The sequence below is a fragment of the Pocillopora damicornis genome, chromosome 2, assembly GCF_964200805.1.
Source record: "Pocillopora damicornis chromosome 2, jaPocDami1.2, whole genome shotgun sequence".
Lineage (NCBI taxonomy): Eukaryota > Metazoa > Cnidaria > Anthozoa > Scleractinia > Pocilloporidae > Pocillopora > Pocillopora damicornis.
The window spans coordinates 35,434,990-35,453,497 of NC_142671.1; the positions used below are offsets into that span (position 1 = coordinate 35,434,990).

The 18,508-nt window shown below is 38.2% G+C and overlaps 1 protein-coding gene across 2 annotated transcripts; it reads right to left on the bottom strand.

Annotated features, from left to right (window-relative positions):
- Positions 1-955: 955 nt before the first annotated feature.
- LOC113668059 (transforming acidic coiled-coil-containing protein 3) lies at positions 956-17,250 on the bottom strand. 2 transcript variants are annotated; one of them, XM_027183943.2, is made up of 20 exons: positions 17,192-17,250; positions 16,963-17,101; positions 15,397-15,558; positions 15,254-15,294; positions 14,028-14,263; positions 13,076-13,411; positions 12,727-12,785; positions 10,478-10,550; positions 9,968-10,016; positions 9,719-9,881; positions 8,423-8,554; positions 6,329-6,397; positions 5,534-5,602; positions 5,336-5,424; positions 4,424-4,467; positions 3,853-3,920; positions 3,183-3,275; positions 2,943-3,049; positions 2,725-2,845; positions 956-2,301 (listed from the first exon to the last, which is right to left on the bottom strand). In XM_027183943.2, the coding sequence occupies exons 5-20, from the start codon at positions 14,236-14,238 to the stop codon at positions 2,230-2,232; spliced, it is 1,755 nt and encodes a 584-aa protein (XP_027039744.2). In that variant the 5' UTR covers positions 14,239-14,263; positions 15,254-15,294; positions 15,397-15,558; positions 16,963-17,101; positions 17,192-17,250; the 3' UTR covers positions 956-2,229. The 2 variants fall into 2 exon arrangements, with proteins under 2 accessions (XP_027039744.2, XP_089053578.1); XM_089197452.1 differs by lacking the exon at positions 17,192-17,250 and having other exon boundaries at positions 16,963-17,112.
- Positions 17,251-18,508: the final 1,258 nt, after the last annotated feature.

Below are 18,508 nucleotides of genomic sequence, written 5' to 3' on the forward strand. Positions count from 1 at the left end.
ATTTAATAAATCACTGAAACTTGATTTGGAGTACAATCAACTTGTTGTTGTTTCTTTTTTTGGCCTTTTTTTCGGGAAGAAACCGGGTGTTTTTTTTCCTTATTAAGTTTGTACATATACAGGAGCTCATTACTGGACTCCTGGTTTGTATTGTGGGTATCTTTGCTGATGTTTCACCACTTCACCCCTTCAAGAATACAAAACCCTTAGAAAGGGTCACTCTCAGTGCGATCACGGCACGTGATCCAAGCCGTAGCCCTGCTGAAATCCCCGGGCAGCTCCTCTGATACGCTCCCGACGATTCCGATCAGCTCCTCTGATAAGCCTCCTATCCAATGTGATCAGCCCCTTTGATATGTAGCCTACCGGTACCGATCAGCCCCTATGATATGCCCCTTACCAATACCGATCAGCCCTTATGATATGCTCCGCTACCGATATAGATCAACCCCTCTGTTATGCTTCCTGTCCATTCCGATCAGCCCTCATGATATGCTCTCTATCCATTAATTCCGATCAGCCCCTGTAGTATGCCCCCTGCCGATTCCTATCAGCCCTTGTGATATGCCCGCCAATCCACTGATTCTGATTAGCCCCTATTGGATTTCTCCCTTTTCATTTCGATCAGCCCCTATGATGTGCCCCCTACCGATTCAGATCAGCTCTCATGATATGCCCCCCAACCGGTTCCGATCAGCCCCTCTGTTGTGCCTCCTTTCCAATGCGATCAGCCCCCATGCTATGTCCCCTACCGACACCGATCAGCCCCTCTGATATATCCCCTACCGATCAACCCCTCTATGATATACCCCTACCGATGCCGATCAGATCTAGCCTCTCTGATTTTCCCTCCCGGCCGAGGCTATCAGCCCCTATGATATGCCCCTATCCATTCCGATCAGCCCGTCCACATGCTAACTTCGTGAATTTAAGGTGGACATCCAAACACACACAATTCAATCCACCTATATTTATTAATAAAAGCTTAGAAAAATACAAACATACTGACCGCGGTTGTTCCAAAGTTGGATAACGCTATCCACTGGATAAATCTCGATCTGGTGGATAGCGTAGTACGTTTTGCTATTACTTATCCGCTGAAGAGCGATTTACCCATTGGATAACGTCCCACCTTTAAACAACTGGGCCCTGGTCTATTTTTCAGCACGATTCCAAGCACGGAACTATACGACTTCCTTCTGCTTTTCACTACTGTTCTAACATTTCTGTTCTTGTTTATCATTTCAAAGGGAACCATTCGATAACCTTTTTTTCCTACCACCTACAAACCTTGTAAAGTTTTGGAAATTGTTTTCACCTCTTTAAATTTAAGTTTTCCCGGGTAGAGAGGGTTGCGGCGGAATAGTAGAGCCACAAAACATTCTTGGCTGATCATTTTGTACATATGATTTAGTGACACTTCAGGCTTCGCTAGACAAAAAGAAATGGATAAAAGAAACAAACAAACAAAAAAACTAACATCACAGTACCTCATGGTTGGGTTGGTAACTAAACCCAAAGATCATCATTCGACAATATCCTGTTGAAATCATTCGCTGATGAATACATGACGGTCATTATTATGGTCTTTTACATATGATGAAATTCGGCAACCGAAAAAGGAAATCGAAGTCACATCAAATCATCCAGAATTTCTCTACCCTTAATTAGTTCGTGTCCAGTCTTGCCCGGTAAGAGACAGTAATGTACAATATTGCTACAAGCGTGACCAACTTTGCGCGCTATACATTGATTCTTGTATCATTTTGTTTGTTTTGTTCTATTAGAACAAGGTAAGGTATTAACTTAATTGTTTCTTTTTTTTTTCTCCTAGTCGAATGGAAAAGACAGAATTTGAGAATTTACAGTAAGATTACATTCCAACAATGATCTAACAGGCAGTCCTAAAGCGGAAGAGCCATTACAAAAGAAGGTTTTGTGAACTAAAGTTACAACTGTACAGACGCCCAAGAATTTGTCCAAGGACGGTATATAAATATCTCTGCCATCTGTAACAGTCGTAAAAGGAAGGAGCACTAAATTAGTCTTGAGATCCACCACTGACCAATAGAAAATTGAGTCGATGAGTCGCTGTGTTCTCACCGTTGGACCGCCCTCCGCTTACTCCACAAAACATACGCTAATTATACAACATCTTTAAACTTTCTGCTCCCAAAAAAAGACAAGAACCAGCAGGAGTTTGAAGGAGAGACAAAATCACTAGTGTTGCTATGATCGCTGTCCTCCCATTTTGTTTATAAGTTCGTCGCAAATCGACGTGAGTTCGGCGTTTTCGGATATCTGGAAAAAAGAAGCGAAAAACGTATTCAAAACACCTCATCAATTGTACGAGAGGGTAGGTGCCTTAAAGGTAGCGACAACGAAGAGCTGCAATTTTTGCCGTAACAACCAAGCCAGAGCCCACCTCCGGGAACTTGTCAACACAACACCAACAAAACAGTGGGGGAGGAGGGGGAAGGTAACAAAGAAAGCCAAGCAACAAGGCAAAGTGAGCAAAAGCACTTTGCAAAACCACTTGAACTCTCCTTCAGCGCCCCCCACTAATGGAGAAACCGCTGCGATGCTTTGGTTATAAATAATTACATTAAGTCCAGTAAAACTCAACTTATTTATGGAAAAGAAAGGGTACATGGATATCATAAGGTGAAAGTACAACTACGTGTCTTTACTTATAGGAGATGGTTTGGTTGAGGAAATACACACCTTTTGCTGTAGACTCATCTCTAAGCTAGCTGATTTCGTTTGTTCCTTCTTAAGTGCCGCTTTCATTACCGCTATCTCTGACTCGTTGGATTTCCGTACTCGAGCAATTTCGATATTGGCACTGAAAACAAAACAAAACAAATCAAAAAATAAGATATTCACAAATAAAAACAGAAATAAGTAAATTTTAATGGCGCACAAAAAAGACAGAACAAAACCTTTCTATTTTTTCTTCAGCGTGTTTCTTTAACATGCGATATTTTTCTTCAGATCTTTTTAGCTTCTCTTGGTAGTCAGTGGTTGCCTTTTTCAGTATTTCTTCATTCTGAAAGAAAACCAACAGATTTCAATCCTCAATGGAGACAATGCAACAAAGCGAAATACAAAACTCACAGAGAGCAGTAGTTTACCAAGACAAGCGAGCAGTAGGTTATCAAGTCAAGCCATATGTTAAATACCTTTTTAAAATTTTCCACGACTCCCTTGAGTTTCTCGTATCTCCTATGTAGATCTGAGAAGGCCGTCTCTACCGCTGTCAGATCAGATTGAAGCTACGTAAAACAAAGAAAATAAAATGAAAACAAAGAAATAGTTTGGACAATACGCTCTGCTTTATATGTTATGTTACGCGCTTTTGCAAACAAATGACATCAGTACCAAGGAAAATAATCTGAAGTTGAAAGCTGCTACGTGAACATGAATAGTCTCCGATATGCATGCCTTGTGTTTGGTCCATATTCGATTTTTTTCGCTCTTATTACCCAGGTTATGAGGGGGTATTCACATATACACAAAAGGAGACAATTTCGCCCTTATTTAACAAAAAAGTTTGTACTCGACACTACTCGGGACCTCGACTCGGCGGAGACCCGAGCAAAACAGGAAGGAGTCAACATTCCCAGGCAACTTCGCTGTCGTGAAATTTTTGCGCGCCATAGAACTGTGGTTGAAAAAGGTTATCAATGTCGGCACGATTCCCTTTATTCAGTTAAGGGGTATAGATATGTTTTGGCCACGATAAGGAGTCACCTTGAACAAAAAGGTTTTAAAAATTTATGAATTTCCTTTTCATTAATCAGCGACCCGATCACGCTAGTTGGAGTATAAGAATCGTGAAACATTTTTTACCTGGTCTCGCTCTTTCGCCACCTCTGAAGTTGAGTGATTAAATTGGTCTTGTGACTTCTGATTTTTTTCTGCCAGAAACAAATGAGGTAGGAGTGTCAAAAAAGAAAGACAAAAACAACTGGATATCGGGCGAACAGTGGGCAAAATATTGAACGAATCAGCTATAGTAGCCTGCAAAAATTTTGTTCAGCTTAAGTTCTTCATTTCCACAAGCCATCCAGCTTTGAAACTGGAGCAACAGATGACGACCCAAAAAGGAAAAGTTGCTTTGGTAAGTAATGATAAACAAACAAACAAACAAACAAACAAACAAACTAACTAACTAACTAACTAACTAACTAACTAACTAACAAAACAACTAAACGTTGTGGAGGTGTGGAAAAAGATTAATGCTCTCAATTTTCAAATCATCGCAAGATAATATGCAACGTAATGCAATGCAATCTCGGAGGTAATTGAAAATTAACAAATTTATATATGAATGTACGATCTCACACTAGAAGGACTTCCCTAGCCAAAAGACATCATTTTATAAAGGTGCAAAGTTAATTACAAAAGGAACCGTAGTTACCGATCATATCAGCGATGGTCTTTTCGTATTCTTGCATCACAACCCTAAAGACAGGAAAGTACGTTCAGTAATCAAAGAGGAGATTGGCAATCCGTCAATTACTTAATGCTTCAGTAGTCTCCATCGAAACCGGTTTTTGGGATGTAACGCAACGCTCTCCAAATTCTTCGGGGTAGGGGAGGGGGAAGTAGCGTGATATTCCATAAAAGTGGCTGCGATGGAGACTATTGATTTAGTTGGTGTATTGCTCAGTTGGTCAGTTACTCGGGGCGTTTAAGTCTTGGGGTGGCTTCGACTGTCCCGGCTGTATAACTGGTCGGTCAGACCAGGGGCCGCTCATTATTTATCCTCTGGAGGTCGGAGGATTTTGGTTGTGTCGCAAATAAATTTACCTGATCCCCCCAAGGCTTCCAAGTGTTCTAATGACCCCACCCCACCCCCACCCCCCTGATTAGCGGTAAACTTTTATACTCCCTTCCTTAAATTCTGTTAGAGACGACTGCTCCCCCCTCCTTTCCCTTGAAACCACGTGATCCCCCCAAATCCTCCCAGCCCCCCTCCCCCTCCTAGACGATAGATAATGACTGACTCTTTATCAATCTGTCTGTCTGTCGGTCGGTTAGAGTAACTGATCGCCGTCAGTTTGTTGGTAAATTCATTCTGTCACGCGGGTATTTGGTCTGTCTTTTCACTAATTAACCAAAGGAGAAACAGATAGTTTTAAGCCAGTCGGTTGATCTTTAGCTCCTCAGTAAGGTGTACATGCTGTCTGCCAAACCAACTGATAGCAAATTGACACCAAGTTTGTACATCAGCTCGCAGTTTGAATTAGAAAAAACCGTCAACTGATAGGACGTAAAGTTACTGTAATGAATAAATCAACTTACGATCCTTTTCAGTGTAAGCACCAACCTTAATTCCCCTGTTTCTCTTCTTAACTGTTCATTTCTTTCCGTTAATTCTTTGCTCTCCATTTCACGAATTGTAGCCTCCTCTTCCATCTTTTTGTTAACATAAAAGAAACGCAAAAATGAGTGATTGCCGACAGACCTGCTTAAAATGCCTCCCCTCTTTTCTATCCAAAGGAAGAGCAGCGATTCTCTGACGTACCTGCTGACGTAGAGTTTCGGTCTCCTTTTTGACTGCTGCCGCAAACTCGTCTTTGCTACTGAACAGCGCCTAACGAATGGCAGAAACAAAGAATGGCAAATGAGAGCAGTTCAAAAGAGATCGGTTCTCATCAAGGTAAAAAAAAAAAAAGTTATCTGAAGATGCAACTAGAAATATCTGTGTTCGGAAACCATGCAGCAAGTCGTAAGAGTGACAAACTCCTCTCTGCCACAGAACAGCGCCAAGCGAATGGCAGAAACAAATAATGGCCAATGAGAGCAGTTCAAAAGAGATCGGTTCTCATCCAGGTGGAAAAAAAAATTGTCTGAAGATGCAACTAGTAATCTCTGTGTTCGGAAACCACGCAGCAAGTCGTGATGGTGACAATCATCTAATTTCTCATTAAAATATCGCTCCTGAATCAAACATTTAGGTTACGAGAATTTAGGTAATGAGCACCGACTAAGAAAGCTCTGGATTGTTGCATAAATTCTCCTTATTGGCATCGAAGTAAATGTATGGAAGACAGTGTGTAAAGTATGCATTCCGATGTTGGGATGTAAAGGGTTAAGTCAAAATGCACACAAACTCTCTTCTTCACAAATTTGTTATTTTACAAGTCTCTTTTTGGCTCCCTCTTGGATAGATTCTTTGTGATTCACTCACAGCAATCACTTCAAGTTTGATTCAGAGTATATCCACGTAAATATCACCATGCGCCTCACTGACTGAGCTCGTGGTGTAGATTTTTTGGGCCAAACAGCTACGTAGAACCGAGAGAGGTGCGAAGGTTACCTGTTTACGGAGAGCTTCCGTCTCTTTCTTAACAGCTGCATCTAATTCTTCTTGGGTAAATAGCCGCACCTTAAATGTTACAAGAAAACAAAGGATAAAAATACTGCAGTAGGTTATGTGTGCAGATCAGCAAGTTTTGATAAATTGAGGTAGTGTACTATATATGAGAATAATTGCTCAAGAAACGAGTTTGAGAGCTCCACATATGACGTACAGTATCCAAAGTGCAAGTCGTTTTGTTATCATCCGATGATATGTTTAAAGAAACGTTGTAGACAGTAACACCATAAAATAACTTTCAGCTAACCTCTTTTATCACCGTGTTATCATGGACAGATTGTCCCAGACATCCAAAAGCCTTCAAAAAGCTCCACAAGTGCATGATCTTTTGTCAGTGTGCTCTTTGATCCGTTCGAGCAACGATCAATAGATCAACAACAATGGAAAAAACACAACGGAAATTACGAGCATCGCAAATCCGGAGAAGCCATTTAACTGCGGCCGAAAGTTGTGTTCTTTAAAAGGCTTCGATTATTTTGTAGGGGTCATACAGGCTCCGCTTAAATGAAATCTTAAAATCCTGTCCATTAAGACTAGATAAAACCAGCTATTTCTCGTTAACGCGAGTCTGAAGCCGCTAGCCACCAGCTAAATCTCGTTGAAGGACTTTTCGAGCGCCAAAATATAAAGATGAAAAAACAAAAAAACATTATCGCACTTGTCACCCAAGCTGACAGGTTGCAAAGCAAATTGACCAATGAAAAGACACAATCCTCCCAGTAACGATCCATATAAGGATTATTGGTGCTATTAATGCGCGTAAAATACAAGATAAAACACCAGTCACCTCTCTTACAAACCATTAATATTAAATGAAAACAAAAACACTCAGGTACGAATCCGCAAGCCATCTGTTCACTGACTCGTTTCGACGGCAATGAGATCAAAACAAACCACAAAATGAAAATTATCAGATATTAGGGAAATATTTCTTTCATTCATTGCAAATTTATTCTTCGAAGTTAATCGCACAGACCTAGTTTCATGTAGTTTGAATTTCTAAATCCTGCCACGAAATAGTCCTCTCGTAACGTTTAAATCACACAGATTGCAATTTTGGTTACATTTCAAAGTGCGAAACGACCACGAAATATCAACTTAAAAAATAAAAACATACATTACTAAAATGACAAAATTCACTTTTCATCAAACTACGTGCTAGATTTAAATTCTCTCCGACAACTAATCTTAAATTTTGAGGTATTTTCTCAACAAATAAATGACAGATTGATTCGAAATTTTACCTCAGGAGCACAGAGGTTTGGAAGCGAAATTGAAGTCTAACGCGTCTACATGTTTTCCTTTTGTACTTTTATTGGATTTTGTTCGCTCATGAATTCAGTCAGATATTTGTTTCTAGCAGTTACTTAAAAGAAAAATAAACAAGACACAATACCACGGTGCATCGATTTTACCGAAAAAAAGCCCGAAAATTTGCATTCTTATCGGTGGGTTAATTTAAAATCTACTCGAAAATTTTAACACACAATACCATCATTTCCCCCGTTTTGAACTTGTATATTCCACCTTTTTGACCGAGCTATATCTTAATGCGAAGTACTCAGATATAATTAAAATAATTCCAGAGTTGAAGAGCGAATGGTAAATAGAATTTAAAAAGTTTTGGTCGCCGCTTGTAAAAATTCTATAAAAGAATTTAGAATTCGGTATTTTTAGGCAAACGAAATTCTGATAGAGGATGGTACATCTAAAACCATACTTCTGAATGCTTTCATTGTGCAAAATAAAATACAATTTTGGCATCTGTATATAAGGAAAGACAATTCAAGAAGATATAGTGCTTAATTTCTTCTGAAATGCCCAAAATCTGATGAAAAAATCATACAACCAGTGCAGTAACACGAACGTCTTCGCGAGAAAACACAAAATTATAAAACCGAGTACATTTTTATCTTTTACGCAAATATACCGCTTCACTTGATGGTGTCAACAACAAAAGATTCTCAAAAGCGACTTTTGTCAATAGAAACTTCCTCACTGAAAATCTTGAGTTAAGAGTATTTCAATGTTTACCTTGTCGCGCGGCGCTTCTTCCTCTTTCACCTCAATATTGCTTATCTCTGGCGCAGAATGCGTTTCCACAATGTTGTTGGTTTCTCCCACAATTATATCCTCCTCTTCTTCTTCGATTTCGGTTTTCGTACCCTGAAAACAGAAATAATTTATACAGACAATGTTTTAATCTCAGCACAGCAGGAGATCTGCTTTAAACATTTCGTATTTCCGCTAGAGTTTGAAGGAATATGCTGGGAGAAATGGAAAATTTACATACATTAACATTTAAAATCAACCCAGTGAAGTTGGCCGTCGGATATCAACTGAAGTCGCCGACAAAAATGGGATTTTCTCTCACCAGTCAAGAAAATTAAACACTTTTCTTGACATCTATCAATTTAGAGGGAATTTGGCAAATTGACAGAATTAGACTTTCACGATGTAGAAGTTTCGAAATGTCGCGTGCAAAAACTGTAAGTGGTAAGTAAATAAAAACAAAAGGGGCCTTTTAAAAGAATTTAGAAAATAATCCCCTCTAATTCAAACTGATTTTCATCATCTTCCTTTCATTTCCTCAACTGGCAAATAATCATTTCGCTGTGACAGAATATTAACATAAAACCAAAAGTAATTGATTAAATCAAGGTCCTTTATTGGTCTTTATTCAACGAAATTTCCCTCGAGGTGAGAAAAGGGAAAAGTTAACTCAACATTTCCTGGTGGGGATATCATTTGTCACGCATTTTCTAAACAATAAAAAAATTGCGTGACAAACCAAATATATAAGTTAGGTTATGTTCGCTTGACTGGTCGCTTTGTTTTGATTTTGGATTTTTTTACCCGTCTCTTTCTACCAAAAAATATTTATACTGAAGATCTTAAAAAAAAAAAAACATATGAAGTTTATTGGTGATTGTGGCCTCAAAACTGAGAAGAAATTTGAAAAAACCTACATAAGACAATAAGATAAATTGCTTGGGATGTTGCCTAGTTAACGAGAAGTTAGTAATCATGTACAATGAAGAAAAGACACACGTCACTGCATATATATCACAAAATTCTTTCGATCTAAAGTCGATTTTTTATCATGTCTATTGAATTCTCCGTCTCAGAGTATATCTAGTCTACAGTGTGCCAAGTTTGACAGAAACTATCCATCGTTCATTTCCTCAGCGTTACAAAGCAACTTCCCTAACCCCAAATTAACTCTAACTTGCTATCAGCTGATGATGTTTGGCTAGAGGAGGGGTGGGCGCGCAGTTGCTCAGACGCTGACATTGATCCGAACGATTCGAGCAAGATTTTTAACCGTACCTTAGCTATCTCGGAAGGAGAAAAGTTTAACAACTTGTCCACCCCGCACGGGCTGTCTGCCTGTTCTAACAGAGTTTGGTCTTCGTTGGTTTGGCTTCCTTGAAGTACTAAGGTCCTCGCGGAGGGTGCTGGTGAATCCATGAAGAGAAGATTATCGCCCATGCTGCATATTAAGTTTAAAAAAATACGAATAAATAAATTAAATGCAATGAAGAAAATTAACAAACCAAAGGCCATCAAGTAGCCTACCTCAGAGGTTTCTGTGGAGCCATATTTCTCATCCCAACACCTCGCTTGACTGCAATTCAGAAGAAGAGTTATTCGTCAGTATCCGAAATAGGGATTATTAACCAAAATGGAATACTTTCTGTTCGCCTTAAGTTGCACTTTATCACAAAAGGAAAAAAATTAAGTAGATCACTAAAGCGTTTGAAAAGAACAAAGGCAAAGAGAATGTAAAGAAAGCAAGAAGTACCCACCCCCCCCCCCACCGTCTCACAAAAAAAAAATATTATTTTTCTTCCCTCTAGCAGGAGTGGAGAAGAGGCCATGTGATGCCCAAGACATTCCCAACCCACCCACTCACCCATCCCTCTTCTACTTCACTCCATTCAATGAACATTTATCTGACAGTACTTATTCTGTTTCTAGAAGCAGCGTACAAACTTTAAACATGAAACTTCCCAACAGACTTATCCAAGGTTGCAAGATTTTAGTGCTTTTATACAAGGTGTAGTTCGTCATTTACAAATCACTAACCTGGAGTTTGAGAATTTCCTCCTTTGACAAGTGGATCAAATTTAACATACAAAGACTGACGTGCCAGGGCTGACTGCAAAAGTAAACACAACATTTGTTTAAACTAATGGTGTGTATGTCATCAAATGTAGCTGTACTGCTGTAAAAACCCAAATGGCTACAAACTAAGGGTAACATAGACTTTTGTAAGACCATAGAGACAAACACTGTGAGCAAAAGCCAGCACAAGAGCCAATAGAGATTCATTTTAATGTCATAGTTACAGCAGAATTATATAAAACTGTCAACCTGAGCAGAAAAATTAAAACAAACAATTATCTCGCCAATAAAATATTTCTGGGTTAGACATTAACACATCTTGTTTTGATATATCTTAGTTATTTTCTGTTTTTCCTTTTGATCACCTTTCTTCCTTCTAAAACTTTTTGGTCAACAGCACATTCTTTTTCTTAGAAAAACCATAAAGGTGACAAGTATCTAATTTCTCCTTAAAGTACCACAACTGAGTCACACATTTATGGTCATGAGAATAAAAGAAATGATCAACAACTAATAACGCTGTTGATTGTGCAAAATAGTACAGTTAAAGGTTAAAAATTAACATGGTTGTTTGGACACCTTAAATGCAACACTGATCAAAACAAGCAAACAAACAAAAAAAAAACAGAATTATTTCCGTGTGTGAATACACATGTACATTTGTAGACAGGCATTATCACCACAGATAGGAAAGCTTTCATTAATCTGTTAGTTCAGACCATCACCAAATAAGAAAGGAAAATTCTCACTTTCAAAAACCACCCAGACACTGTAGACTGTTAATTAAAGTACATATACTACAAAAGTACTGCAACATTTTCCAAACCTTTCTCTTTATCATAATTATTGACCATCACAAATAGGCATATCTGGCAGATCTTGATTGTTTAAAACGAGGAACACCGTGTGGCACATTCATTGTAAAAAATTAAAAGACTACTCAATCCACAGTCTGCCTTACCAATATTTTCAATGCATACCTAATTTCTTCATCAGTGACAGAATTACTTAGTTGAAAAGGTTTGACAATCTTTTTTCATTCAAATCTGACACTTAATGAGGTATTTCCTACTTTTATTTGACATGTCCTTCATTTAGTGATCATTAGGAGCAGGTAATGATGTGACAGCTTCAATTTCACTGTCCAATGAGCAGGAAATAAGTTGATATACTTTAAAACATTTGCCTGAAAAACCCCCCAGGACATCATTAATGATTCATGATCAATGTCTGGTGCTGCTTTGATGAAAAGCAAAGAAACCTCTTTTTCCATTTGGTACTCAGGTACCATGAATTCAATGGGCCGCTGATTTTAAAAGTGATGGAAAACATCCACACAAGATTTAACAAACAAAAGTGACAACATTTACTCATTAGAGGCATCACAAGGTATAATATACAATGTACATTTATATAAACACTTCAAGAGTAATTAGGATAGCCCAGTCAACATAAATCACACACATGGATTAAAGTAAAAGAAAAGTTCATTTTCATTGTAAATATCATGAGAAAGTGTATTTTCCCAGTTAAAATAGAAAAGTAAGAATGTGAAAAAAAATGTATGTTTCAGACAAGACAGTTATTATAATTGCTATTATCAAAAGAAACTGTGATGCTACATTTGTGGATAAGTATAACAAGGTAATTTAGTACATTGTATATCAACGGAGTTGATAACATAAATTGGCCACCATTTAGAGTTTCAAAGCTGACTTTTCAAGCATTAGCTCTTCATCAGAGCAAATGGCGAAGGGCTGGCACTCAAAACATCAGCTATAAAATTCTTTGCAGCGGCCGATTAACATCATCAACTCAGTTGATAATACCAAATTACCTTCGCAAAAAACACCATCAGTTAACTTCATTTTGATTCACATCTACAGTAGAACCCTGCAAACTTAAATGGATTTCCCCAGGTAACTCGAACAAGATTTGATTTCCCTTCACCCCATTATCATAATAATACATGACTAAAGTCATGTATTATTTGCTCAAACACCCACCAACTATTTATTATTTTCACTGGGGAGTTACAGCTAGAGTGGTTCTACTGTGTCAAGGCATTCATCTGTAAGTGAAAAAATTAAAGTTAAAACCTCTTAAATCCACAATTAAATATCTGGTAATGTTATAGTTCCTTTTAGATGGTGATAGCAGTTTCTCTTCTGACAATAGATTAGAAACACTAACTTAAGAACATCTCTTACCATTTGAAAGTCCTCACTGTTGTTGCCACACTGCTCCAAATAGTCAAGCTCCCACATGGCTGGTGTTGAAATATAACAATAAAGGCAGTTAATATGCAGCAGTACCATTTTGAGTTAACCCTTTAGGGACTAGCTTCTATTTTCTCATTACAATAGCAGCCTTGAATCAAAGAAGGTAACAAGCATAAAGGAAATGATCATCAACTAAAGAGGCTCTTGGTTATTGAACATGTTCTCCTTGTCAGCAACTCAGAAAATGTATAGAGAAAAGTATGGAGAATATCTATACTGATGTTAGAGAGTAAAGGGTAAAAACACTTTCATATCCTTACAGCTTCAAAGTTATTACCTTCACTGGCTGGCTTAAATGCCTCATCTCCGAACTGATCATCCACCTCTACTTGGTTTACTGCATCTTTTTCAAACATAGCTTGAACATCCTCTGTCTTTTCACCACTTATCACATCTTCATTCAGTGTATTTCTCTCTTGAAACTCATTTTCAAGCTCTGAGGGGTTCACTGAAAACAGTTCAGCTGACTTATACGAGTGTTCCTCACTGGTTATCTCCTTAAGTAAATTGTCAGTGTGAGCATTTCCTGTGGACAACACATCATCTTCTACGTTGTCATTTTCATGCGGAGCAAGGAGTTTGTTGATGTCTTCATTACTGTCTATGAAGTTCTCTGAAAGGAACAATTACTAAGGTTCAGTAATTATTGAAATAACAAGCTTCAACTCAAGTTGACAATCCCATAGCCATGTATAGTAATATCAACTTCATAGTTCAATTTTTTATCATTTCAAAAAGCATTCCTTGGAAAAATTCAAGCATCGAATTATGTGTTACAAGTCAAGAAATTTCTTTTAAGTTTCAAAAGAAACATTTAAGACCCAGAAAAAATTGCACATCTAACCAGAGTAAGATATTACATTAAAAGCCCATGGGCAGAAGAAAACCAATGGCTGTCAGACCATTTTGCAGCGGCTACTATGCTTTGTAAATTGTGCTTAAAGACAGAAAATAAGTACTTTTTAGAACTGATTCTAACATCATTAGCTGGCTAAAGTTAACCCTTTATGTCCTAAAATCAGTAACTGTATATTCTCCACAAAGTTCTCAATACATTTTTGTATAATTATTTCCTAAGGTGTTGACAAGGAGACTTTGTTTTACAATCAAGAGCATCTTTTGAAGGTGATCATTTCCCTTTTTTCTCATGACCATAATCTGTGATTCAGGGGTGATATTGTAAGGAGAAATTAGATGCTAGTCACTCTTTGGGGTTTTTTCTTACAGACCTTGCTCATCAGGTGATGCCCTTTCACTACCGATTGGTGAAAATGTGCGTGGACAGTCATTACTGTTAATTTGTAACTTTGAAAAGTCCGACATGAGCTCTGTATCTAAATCATCATTAGGTCCATTCTGATGCCCTTCGGACCCTTGCGTGATATTGCTGACAGACATCTCAGATTCATCAATCTCTGGGTGGTCAGCATTAGTTGTCATGTTTATAGCTGTGCCTGATTGCCCCCTACAAAAATTAAAAATATATGAAAAATATTAATTCTGGATGGTTATATAGTGCAGTTCTGTCAGATGTGCTAATTGAATGCTAAACAAATCATCATAGCAGCCATCAGCAGATCAAGGATCATACTTAGTCTTGGAGATCTCATACAATTCTTACAATATTAGTTTGGAGAATTTGGTATTGGATCAACTAATATTTGCAGAGTTGACATTTTTTGTTATTCTCATCACTTGTTTGCTTGATATTGTATTGATATTGTAAGGAGAAAATCCGCCTTGGTCACCCATGGGAGTTGAAGGGTAAAGCTGATAACTGAAGAAATTAGGTAAAAACCTTGCAAAGAAACTAACATTGTTAAAATCTGGAACTGTCAGCTGTGCAACAGAACTTTACAATTTCTCTTCATTTACAACAGATGTCAACAGACAAAGAGTTAATGTTAAAAAAACTAACAAACAGGTCCAGTGAGTAGAAATGTTTTAGTAACAAAGTTTCTCAATGCAGTCATCCTATATTACCATTGCTGAAAAATTGTTAGAAATATATAATCATGTACAGTACTAAAAGTTGCAACCATTTTCTTCACCAATCAAACGAAAAATACATTGGGTAACTAAATTCCAACAAAAGTCACCAATTAGTGACCAACAGATTTGAAAAAAAAGGAAACAAACAAATGTCAGGAGGGGACTTAATGAAAAATTGACCTTGAGCCCTGATATATATATATATACACACACACACACACCTGTTTTCCTGTTTTCAAAAACATTGCAATTTGAAAAAAAATATATGAAATGTGTAAAAACAAAAGGTTTACATATTTCATGTATATTTTAAAATTCCAATGTTTTTTGAAAACTGATGTATATATACAGTATATATTTTTTTAAAGACCATGTTGGTATTACATGTAGCTCCAGATGCAAACCAAGAGATTTCCATCTTGATAAGCTTGCCATAGACTACAACCAATATCTCTCAACTTACCTAAAGCAGGGTAAATCAGCTATAAGCTGGTCAAGTAACTCCTACAAAAATATCAGAAAAAGCATTAAAATCAATATGAACATACACTCTATAGAGGGACATGAAGATCAGTACTCAGTAGAACTAAATTCTTCATTTCTTACCTTGGCTGTTTCAATGTAAAAATTATGCTCTTCCTTGGTCACAACTTGCGTTCTCTCTGTCCAGTTCTGTTCTTCGTCAAGTTTACGAATATCTTCCCAAGCAGTATTTTCTTCACTTTTGTGAGGGATTGTGTGCCGTGAAGGAGAATTTTTGAATGAGACCTGAATAAAATTGAAAAAGTTGTAAATACACCAGAACCATGAATCAAGAGGAAAATTTTGCATTCTGTAACTTTCAATTTTTAAATGTGATTGTCAGTTTTAAGGAAGCTTTACTACAATAATTGCATCTCTATCCAAGATGTAATTATTACATCTTGGATAGAGATGCCTATCGGCTGTCCATTATATCCCAATAAATCAGGAAGCTGTCATTTGTAGGGAAAATGCCTCAAACTTATTTTGAAGCCATACACACAGAAAGGAAAATCTATTTCCAGTCTTTCACACTGTTCACCTGGGACTTTCTTGACCAAATGGTGATCAGTATAAGAATCTAACAAGCAGCATTAACATGTTCAGTAAATGAAGACAAATAAGCTATCATGGGAACAAATAAAAGTTTTCATGAGCTACATGTAATATGGCTGAGGAAGTCATGGCAGCATTTATGATGTATATTATGAAAAAACCAATGGTTAAATTCATCATCAGGTCTAAATGTGTGAACATGACCTTCTACATGTTGTACACAAGTACCATGAGTCTAAGAGAATCCCCTCATAATACTAGTTTCTACAATCTTCTCTTCCACGAATTTGCCTTTTGCCTCTGTCATAACAGTCTTGATCTGTTAAAATGATTAAGTGGGCCTACTTGGTTGTTGTGACAACCAAGAGATTGGTAATCAAACTATATATACTGAGGCAAATGAATATACTTGTATGGTTTCCTAGCTGAAAGTTGCAGCAGTGGCTGAGCTTACATTGAAAAAATATGCATGTAACAACAACATTTAATCTGCTACTGTAACTCACCGGTGGTTACAAATAGCTCATTAGCTTCCATATTAAAATGAGCAAACTATAATTATAGTAACGCACCAAAGCTGTAATTGGAGTTGGAGCATAATAATTTTACAGCAAGGTGAATTAAAACTTTCAATTTGGAGAGCTGAGGACAACCTTGAAAAATTGTCCACACATTAATTAAGTCATACCCAAGAACCTAACAATGTAATAACAGTGCTACTCGTGGTAAATCAGAAGATATTGTCGGAAACAGAATTTTACCATCCAAAGATCACGCCAATTAATTAGTGATTATTTATATATTGAGGAGGCAAAGAATTATCCATTTCGTTTTCTAGTTATGGAATCTTCTCGTTATTATAAATCAAATATATCATGCCCCTGAGATTTTTTCCATCAGAAACTATGCGGAGATTTTTAATCTCGTTACTCCATACGTACTCGATCGACCCGGGCAATTAAATATTATGACCAATCCCGTTTACACGTCGATGAAACGAAAACTAAGGAGTTTTTAGCTACGACTTTTGATACGGGTAACCCAAAAATTTCCATGGTCAAAAGACAGTGACAGTTCCAAAAGACACAACCTTACCTTAGTTAATTTCTTTTCCAAGGGGCAGTTTGCTTTCTGTGAAGATTTTAATATCGACACAACTCTTGGCAGTTCCCCATCTTGGAATTTCTCCGGGACACCCTGGTTCTCCTTATCACCTACTTCCTGGCTTGGCGCCCTGAAATCCATTTACGATGGGACGTTAAAATTTATAATTTGTAAAAACATTCAGCAAACAATAAAACAACAGTAAAATTCAAAGATTTACCATTTCGCGAACCGTTGGCCGCCTTTTCTACCGAGCCCGCGAGCACGAGGATGAGGGCGGTAACAAGCATGCGCTAAAATATGATGAGAATATCTTTCCGGACTGGACTAAAATATGAGGATCAGGACTTTTCGCGGCGTGCGGAGGATTTTGCTTGAATCACAACAAAATTTACTTGATCCCCCTATAAAGCTCCATTTTCTTACGATCTTCCCTCCCCCGTGGGCAGTTTATTCATCGGCATCCTTCTGTCTCTGAAGACAATGGAAAATGCGCCAAGAGGTTAATGCTGTGACTGTACAATCCGATTCTTGATCGACAGGCTCTGTTGCAGTTTTGACAGGTGTACATGTCCATGCTTGGCTCTCTAAGGGCTGTTGCTGTCCTACTCTGTCGTCTGCGCTCTCTCCGGGCGTCCCACAGGTCTTCTCTCTTCCTCTCGCTTGTCCGGATCCCTGTTTTGAGGGCAAGACTCCAACTGTGGCGGTCTGCAGCTGCAGTCTCCCAGCCTGTTGGGTTGGTGTCACCTGCCTTCAGATCTCGTTTGCAAACGTCTGTATATCGAGGAACAGGCCTTCCTGCAGGTCTGGAGCTAGTAGCAAGCTCTCCATACAACATGTCCTTGGGAATTCGACCATCTTCCAGTTTATTGGCAGTTTATTAGCAGTTTATTGGCATTCAATTATTCTATAGCTCCCCATTAACATTCTATTGGCGACGACTGATCCCTGCCTCTGTTCTTTCTGAAAACTAGACGTGATCCCACAAAATCCTCCGATCAGCCCCGCCCGTAAATGGTGACTTTTCTCGGCGGCAATTACGAGAGATATCCTGACGTGATTCAGCGGGATGCCGTCTGGAATTATGCCGGGTTAGATCCCGACGTATCCCCGGGAAATGGTGTACCTGTCTCTTGAAATGAATATGATATGCCGTTGACCTACAAGTAGACCGTGCAAGAAGCTGGGAGCCTGTTGATCGGCAATCAAACAAAATGTTGTGTCCATGAAATCAGATTTTGAGAAAGAACTGAAAACCCAGTGCGCTATATTGGCTATAGGCCAGAATTCACAAAAGGAGAGAGCTAAGATGTGTATCATGCGACTGTCGGACTGATAAGATACTCCGAGGAAAAAAAAGGAAGCACCGGGAAACATCGAGCGAAAATGAGGTCAATATCGGAATTCCACTGATACTTATCATCACGCGCTTGCTCACTTACCCATCCCCGTAACATTGTGGCTTCGTCTCCTATGATAGAGGAGGCAGTAGCCACAAAAATCTCGCAGTCTACGAAGTCGTAGATAAATCGATGAT

Bases quoted from the DNA above. Each gene is read 5' to 3' on its own strand.
- LOC113668059 (XM_089197452.1), bottom strand. From the start codon at position 17,112: ATGGATTTCAGGGCGCCAAGCCAGGAAGTAGGTGATAAGGAGAACCAG. The intron at 5,603-6,328 runs GTAACCTTCGCA...GCCATTCGTTAG, and splicing joins CGGAAGCTCTCCGTAAACAG to GCGCTGTTCAGTAGCAAAGA. The intron at 2,846-2,942 runs GTTTTGTTCTGT...TTTTGTTTTCAG, and splicing joins GCTGAAGAAAAAATAGAAAG to TGCCAATATCGAAATTGCTC.